The sequence below is a fragment of the Lolium rigidum genome, chromosome 6 (assembly GCF_022539505.1).
Source record: "Lolium rigidum isolate FL_2022 chromosome 6, APGP_CSIRO_Lrig_0.1, whole genome shotgun sequence".
Classification (NCBI taxonomy): domain Eukaryota; kingdom Viridiplantae; phylum Streptophyta; class Magnoliopsida; order Poales; family Poaceae; genus Lolium; species Lolium rigidum.
This window is the reverse complement of record NC_061513.1, coordinates 109981840-109990460: the sequence shown is the minus strand read 5'-3', so window position 1 is coordinate 109990460 and position 8621 is coordinate 109981840. Positions and strand designations below refer to the sequence as shown.

At 45.1% G+C, this 8621-nt stretch overlaps 1 protein-coding gene across 1 annotated transcript; it reads right to left on the bottom strand.

Moving 5' to 3' along the window:
- Positions 1–2807: 2807 nt before the first annotated feature.
- Positions 2808–7902, bottom strand: LOC124663101 (pentatricopeptide repeat-containing protein At5g64320, mitochondrial). Its single transcript, XM_047200845.1, has 2 exons — positions 3462–7902; positions 2808–3143 (listed from the first exon to the last, which is right to left on the bottom strand). Exon 1 carries the CDS (start codon positions 7900–7902, stop codon positions 5848–5850), a length of 2055 nt encoding a protein of 684 aa, XP_047056801.1. The 3' UTR covers positions 2808–3143; positions 3462–5847.
- Positions 7903–8621: the final 719 nt, after the last annotated feature.

Sequence of the window (8621 nt, the reverse complement as noted above, 5' to 3'; positions counted from 1 at the left end):
CTATTTGAGATTTCGACAACACGCAATCAAATGGAGTCTGGAAAAGCAAACATGGTCATAGTTTTGACAGAAGGCTACACGGACATACTACAGAATCGAGAATACCCAAGGCATCATTTTAACCATGAGATATCTCTACAAAAACGAGAGTAGTATTGATGGCCCCTCCTTCGGAAGAGGATTTGAAGACCTGGAGCAGTCAGATGTTACTCTGGCAACTGCAGCAATATATTTTCTACGCAAGGGAATCAGACATTTACAAAGTGAACTAGGTGACCAGATACTGACGTTACATTAACTGAACATGGAGGTCGCAGCACTAGTGCTAAGAATCTATATTCCAAACAAGTTTGCTCGCTCAATCAAAACAGCAAACAGCTTCCCCATAATAGCAACGGAAAGGGATGTAGAAAAACCGCATTCCTCCTCCAGCGACGTGTTCAGCTGCTCATAAGAGTATCCCAGTCAAATAAGATCGTGAAAGCTACTGGAATTAATGTGTAAGCCGACAGCTAATGGAACCGAGAAAATTGACAACGATTCTGTCGCAAATTGCTAGGTGCGGCATGGTACACCGTACTTAAAACAACGAAAACATTCGATCATGCAGCGGCGCTCGCGCGCGCGCGCGCAGACGGAACGGGTAGCGTGGAGGACCTTCGTGGATCCTGCGCTAAACTTCCGAAATTCGGCACAGAAAAATAAGTACGGAGCGCTCCGCTTACGATCAGAAACTGCCCTAGATCGCCAACGGAAGCGCCAACCAGGGGGGGATCTAGAAGGTGTACCTACCGGGTGCGCACCGCAGCGAATCCCAAATTTCTGGGGGTCGGCGAGCGTTTAACGAATTAGTGGATGACGAAATGCTCGTGCCTCGGGCCAAATTTGCGGGCGGGGGTGGAACGGGAACGGCGGCGGCGGCGACGCGCGTGGGAGGCGGAGGGGTTGGCGGGCGATGCGTCGGCGGCGGCGCCAACCTACGGCACGGCGGCACCTGTAGGGCGGGAGGTAGTGCGCACTGGGTCGGGTTTGGGGTAGGTCAGGACCGACACAGGGACAGGAGGAGGAGGAGGAGGAAATGAAGGTATCGGTACGGTGCGGGACGGGAAGGTGGCGAGGAAACCGTGGAGGTGAGCTGATATTTTGAGGATTTTGAATTTTCAAGGACTGCACGGAGACCGAGAGACCTGTATTTTTTTGGGGAAAGATTTTTTTTCTTGACCCTGTTTTTTTTTTAAATTCCACCGATCTATTAATAATCATCAACAGTAGTACAAATAGTCCAGCGAGTAATAAAAAATATAACTAGGTACTCGGACCACCTAGCGACGACTACATACACTAGCACGAGCCGAATGTGGCCGCCATCCTCGCCCCTCCATCGTGGAAGCTGAGCAAAACTTGTTGTAGTAGAGCTTGTTGTAGTAGATATCGTGCTAAGACACCAAAGAACCAGCGCACTAGAGCAGCAACCATCGCCAATGATGACAACCGTAGATCGAAAGAGACTGGCATGAAACCGCACCGACAGATAAAAAAACCGATCGAATCCCACGAGATCCGCCGGACACACAACTCCACGCGCCCTAGGCCCACCACCAGAGCAAGGATAGAGCGGGAATAACCTTATTCTGATTTTAGGATGTAGCCGCTGCCTCACCATCCCAAAAAAAGAAGAAAAACTAAATTAAGAACGGAAACTCCCCGCCAGCAGGGGACCGTGGTCCGCCACACCTCCAAGGCTCCAAGACCGCCAGAGGCGGAGCGAACCGGCAGTGTCGCCGGCGAGGAGTAGGAAACCCTAGATGGGTTGTGGCCGCCGCCGCCTATGTATCTCTTGTCTTGTCTCATGTGACCCTGTCCTTTTGTTGTCTAAGAAAGGTTAAGAGTTTGTAGTTGGTGTGCACAACACAACTAGTCAAAAAAATGGTACGCACAACTCGGTGGTGAGTTGTATATACATCATGTTTAGATGAAATTTGTAAATGGTTTGGTTCTAGAACACAGTGATTTGTACAAAGCTTCAAAGGTTATGTATGTGTCAAGGATTGTAACAAGCCGGCTCATGAGCAGTTGCGTTAGGGCTCAGCGAGTACATTCTATGTTGCAGGGTAGCGCTTCTTGTTGTATTTACTTCAACTAACTAGCTTGTTATATCAAATTCAACTGCCAAAGGCTCTTCAAATTCTTCTGATAGTTATTTTTACTTCTTTTGGACAACTTCTATTATCACCAGTATAACCACGACTCCTCGAGGTATTTATTTAAGTACTTCAGTGTTAAGGTGACAGATATTTTGCCAAAGTCTACAGCCTTCTGACAAGATTCAAGAATCCAAGATGCTGAACGTTGTAGTTCGAGGCTGAGCACACAATCCGGCTCAAGGATCAAATAGATGCTGAACCATGTCATGGTTTTGAAAGATATTTTCACTTACCTGGAACCATGTCATGATAATAATAGGAAACCCAACGATAGATGAACCATAAATGAAGCACAGGTTAACATGCAAACAAAAGAGATGATAGTATCAAATTTAGGCCCTTTCAGGACTGAACTTTCAGCTCATATCTAGGACAAGGATGGGGGTGGGCAATCCCAGGCTCATTGGACCAACGTTTTATGTACCCAAATCCTAATTTAATCAACAGCAGTTATACGCCACCAAAAGCAACCATCACCACACGGCAAAAGTTGTTTGAGGAACCAAGGCCGGTCTGTCCAACCAATTACAAATCATTTCGCTTGCCTGAGCACCAGTATAACCACGACTCCTCGAGGTATTTATTTAAGTACTTCAGTGTCACGGTAAGAAACTTAGCTGCCTGAGCACTACTAATCTTTTGTTATGCACAATAACTCTGTCCTAGCCTGTATAAACACACAACCATTGCCTTGCACGACCTTGCAGTTTGAATGGATAAAGGAATTGTTCCCCAGATATGCCGCAGGTCATGGACAGCAGTTGATCATTGGAACTGTGGGTCCATAGCACTGAACCTTGCGCCCGCTCCAAGGCCGGCATTGGCTGGTCGTGCCACGACCACATTGTCGTCAGCAAACATCACCCTGATGAAGGAAGGAGTCTTCAGGGGACGTCAGCCAATCATCTTAGGGTACACATCTTCCAGGATTCATCAGCTCTATCACAGCATTGTTGTTAACACAGTCAAATTCCAGTGAAGCAACTTGTAAGTTAAGTGAGTAGAAATTACTATGTTGATTTTCCAAGCAAAGGGAGCAGCTAAAGGTAAAGAACACTGTCTTGAATCCTGGAAGTCACTATATAAAAAAACAAATCACCATCCTGGAAAAGAAATAGGTAAAGAAAAAAGCTACATGAGGATAGAAACATACTACGAAGTCACCATCTTGGAAACCCAGTTCACTAGTTGCTAACACAGGGCAGATCACTCTGATGCTACAATATGCATTACAAGATACAAAAACAAATCACCAACCTCCAGCATGGCTATTGCTAAGATGTCCTGAATCCTTTCCTCCTACTAGAATAGTGGCCCCTGTTTCATTTATAGTCTGGTGTATATACTGTTCCTGCATACAAAAATCAGAAGCACCAGCAGCACAATAAATAGGCTCTCCATTCAAAGGTTGGGATGTCAGAAAAAGTTTCAATAGTAATCCATCCTTTCACCAAGCACACTATAATCAAGAAAAAGTTTCAAGTTACATGGCATTGAACATTTTCCGGCATATGCAAACCTTGCAACCGGCAGAGAGCTTTATCGGCATAGGCCGACCTTGCAAACGGCAAAAGCATGAATATATAGAACAGAAACATTACTGGGAGTCTTCAAAATTGCATCCCTTGGTTTTGATTTGGAAATTGCTGGTTGCCCATTTTGTGAAAGCGGACCCTTCAGGTAAACTAAGGTTAACAATAATTAGGTAATTAGTTCACTCCTGATGAACAGAAGCTGATGTAAGATCTATTATACATGGGACTATATAACAAATATAGCTCCCCTGCTGCCTGTACCTGACCATTAGTCTAATCTAATTTACGACCGAGATGATGAAAAATACTAACGTATGAGCATCAAGACAAATTCTCAAACGAAATACAAAAAATGCATATGATCCACTTATGCATAACAAAAAAAACAGTAAATCAATCCATTTGTTATGATTTTTAAGTTTTCTAGAGTAACCCAATCAAACCATTCCATGTCGAATTCAGCAATGTAACAAAGGAGAGGAGATGCAAAGAGAAACAAGATAGAAAACAAAGGAACGTGTGTAGGGTTCACGCATAGATGCTAGCAAAAAAAAAAAAAATTCTCCAAAGTCCGAAACAAAAGTATAGTATATGATGCCTAGTATAAAATCGAATAACATTCTATCTGCAAACTTCGAAACTAGTCACAACCAAATAAAATTTAGCTCACAATGATGTTTAAAAGTTCAGGTGTTATGACATCTCTCACCTTTGTTTTGAATGGACAATGGTGCAAATGTACATGAGATGGAAAGGACATGAGGGAATGTTCAGTTGAAAAATCAAAACGCATACAGGAGCCCAGGCATGGACCTCCATACTGCAGACAACAGCATCACAAACCCATTCCAAGTGGCCAACTAATCCAGAGATGTGCAAATTTTAAGTATCTATGGGTTACCACATTGTAAAAACATTGCAAACAAATAAAATTGAGGTCACACTCACACAACAAACATGTCCTGCCAAAGGAAAGCATGGAGGAGACATTGAAGGTTTAGCTTTTCTGGTAATATTCACTTCAACTGAATCAGAGATGAGAGTAATTCATTCTTCAATGAAAACTGGCAAACGTCGGCATCTTCATTATAATTAAGAACATCATCACATGAAATCCCAACCACTCGTAAATCACAATAATTGGTGCTTTAGAACTACACAGTCACCATACATGGAGCTTAGGTTGATGGGCAGCCATCACAGCAAAGGGCATGTTTTCCTTAAAATGGACAGTATTCAACTATCAAGATGAATCAATTTCCCTCGTTTGACTAATTTGTAGTAACTACTAACTAGAAAGTTGGCAAGCTCAAAGGCCAAGGAAAATGCATCGATGAGACATGGTATTTGCTAAATTATATAACACTGCACTACTGCATGTTGAAGTATAAAGACCGGCAGCATCGCAGGTTTCACGTACTTTGTTTTTTCCAATAACCTGAACTATTCCGCTCGTTATTCACAGTTTTTCAGTCAGAACTATAGATAAAAATAGCAAATTCATTTAAGGAGAATGCCTTTGTCTTTTGCAGTTGTTCTTAATCAATATCAGAGGTTGACAAGGACTGGAACAATTAAGCAGAGCTCCACTGTGGCATTGCAGTGAATCAGTAAATGGAACAAATTAATCCTGACTCTGATTTCTATCAAAATGTACCCTAGTTGATAAATTATGCAATATAATTACTCACAAAGAAATATAAGAGATATAGACATCTTTGATTTTAACTGAGAGATCCATGGCTTTATAGTGAGGTTTCAACATATTGATTAAAAAATAATGATGCAACTGAGGTTTCAATACTTTCTGTATTTTCCATGTAACTACAGCTAGAACATGTCAAGATGGATCTGAGTAACTGTATCTATCATCCACTGAACATACACCTGCCATGGTACAACAAGATAATGAATTAATGCTGTAGTCATGGCACAGAGCACAAACTTCTAACAGGAAGAGACATACATACCAGGACAACATGGTGAAGATTATGATGGACACCATGATCTTCCCATTTTGATCTTTACAACCTCTGAAGTTGTGGCGATTCCAAAAGCCATGAGCCCATGACAACTAACCATAACATACAATACAGAGCAAAAACAAATTAATGACCTTCAACCTCGTCAGATAAAAAACTAAGTGGCTTTCTAGCAAAATTTGGCACCATAATTCCCCATGTACGCTCATTAGGTGTTATCCCATCAGCCACTGCTCTGTTCAGAAGCATATTAGCATCATCAAAGAATCTCGCCTTGCAGTGCCAACTAATGAGGATATTATACGTAATAATATCGGCACACACATCTTCACTTTGTAACTTCTCTAGGAGATTCAGGGCAGCACGCATCCATCCCATTTTGCATAACCCATTTATGAGTGTGTTGTACGTGACAATGTCAGGAGTAAGGCCTTGGTTTAACATCTCCTTTGAGAGCTCTAGTGCATCACGCACTCTTCTATTCTTACAGAGCTCACTAACCAAGAGGTTGTACGTAACATTATTTGGCTTAATTCCGTTTTCTGTCATTTCCGTCAGCAACGCCACGCTCCGATCAACATTCCCATCTCTGCACAGGGCTTTTATGAGACCATTGTAAGTAACAACATCAAGTGAGCAGCCATGAAGTACCATATCATTAGCAAGGTTTATGGCATCCTTCAAGCTTCCTTTGCGCAACAGTGCATGAATGAGTGTATTATAAGTTATCCCATTGGCCACAACACCCTCGTCAAGCAAATTCTCAAATAGATACTCAGCCTCTTCGATCTGGTCATTCTTGCAGAGATGATAAATTATTGTGTTATACGTGCAAATATCAGGCTTGTAACCTTTACACTTCATCTCTTGCATGAGTGTCCTCGCGTCATCCATCCTGCCTTCCTTACATACAGCATATATCATTCCATTGTATCCTTGCGAATTCATGCTCAAGCCCTTTGCCGACAGTACCTCCAGCATTTCTCTTATATCATCCCACATGCCTTTCCTGCAAAAGGAATGCAGCAAAATCGTGTAGGTCACCATGTTTGGAGCACAACCCTTATCCTCCATCTCTCTAAGAACCCTCATGGCGGAACCAACCTCCCCACGCTTGCAGAACCCGTGTATCAATATACTAAAAGTGTGTACATCTGGTGGGCAGCCTTTTGATCCCATTATCTCATACAGCTCTGTCGCCTCCGTTAGCTTCCCATCGGAAAGACAACCCCCAATCACCGTGTTAAACAGCACAACATTCAACTCCGGCACCCTCCCGAGCATTGTGCGTGCCTCATCCACCTGCTTTGCTCGACACAGGCCCTGGAGAAGGAATCCGTACGTCATGGAGTTTGGCACGCATCCTCTTACCAGCATCCTGTCCACCAGCCTCGCCGCCTCGCGTAGACGCCCGAGCGTGCATAGCCCGTGCACGATGTCATTGAAGGTTTGGGTATCCGCGGAGCACCCCATGAGGAACATCTCGTCGAGGAGCGTGGCAGCCTCGTTGACGCCACCCTGGGCACACAGCGCGTGGATGACCGTCTGGTAGAGCACTGTGTCGGGTATGCAACCGTGCCGCGCCATGCTGCGGAGCATCACGAGCGCCTCGTCGGCACGTCCGAGGCGGCAGAGGGCGCGTGCCGCGATGCCGAAGGTGAAGGTGGTGGGTGGGACGCGGTCCCTGTGGACCATCCGGTGGTAGAGCCCGAGCACGTCGGTGTGGCAGTCGGCCCTGGCGAGCGCCGCGAGGACGGTGTTGTAGGAGCGGAAGGAGGGTGTCACGGCGAAGCGGCGGGGCAACTGGTCGAGCAGGTGGAGGGCGCGGCCGGGGGCCAAGGAGCGCAAGAGCGGGATGAGGAGGGACTCGCGGATTGGGGGGAGGTGGGAGGAGGGGATGGATTCGAGGAGGGAGAGCGCGCGCTCCGGGTCTGCGTCGGCGGCGGCGAGGAGGGGGCGGAGCGGGAGAGAGGAGACGGCGGGGTGGGAGGCGGCGTACCACTGGAGAAGGAGGAGGGAGGTGGACGGCGACAGCGGGAGCGCGAGGAGGCGGGCGAGGCGGCGCGGGGTGAGCGGGCGGCAGGAGAGCGTGGAGCGAAGGCGGGAGAGGTCGAATGGGGCGAGCAGCTCCGGCCACGACGTCGCGGCGGCGGGCTGGAGCTTGGGTGGGGCTTCCACCATACTGCGTGGCGACCTGCGTCAGCGTTGCGCCGCGGGCATTCCCCATTTGCGCGTGGATTTGATCATTTTGCACCATGTTACGTGCGCATTTTCTCGTTTGCCCCATTTCATGGGCTGTTTGGTGGGATTCTTTTCTGAATTTTTAGACTTTGCCTTCTAAAGCATAAAAGCATTTAAATACTACTCCCTCTAATCCATCATAAAAGTTGTCTGAGACTTATAGATGCATCAAAGTTTTATCAAATCACAAACAAGTTTAATGAGACGGATGGAGTATTAAGTTTCCGACATTTATTATAGATGAGAGGAGTACATGATTTTAGCTTTTGATTGGTACGCGAACACGATGGTATAAAGATAAAATGATTTTATTACATATATGCTCCGGTGAGTATATTTCTACATCACATATAAATTTGTTCTTTCAGACTTCGAACATGAAAACACGTTAGTACATATGAATATGCAGAATGGTTTTTATTACTTACATTTTAATGAAATTTCTATTTTGTAGTTGTTATCATTGTTGAACAACTAGAAATTAGGGAGCATCGATGGATGGTGAGTCACAACACAATGCGTGTATGGGGTGTGTACACGGTTCTTGTAGCGACCGCACACCAACATGTTGACATGTGGATGTTTTTTTTAATACTTCCTCCATTATTAAATACATGTCCATTTTCCTTTTTGAGGCAAACTTTGACTAATAATTTGGT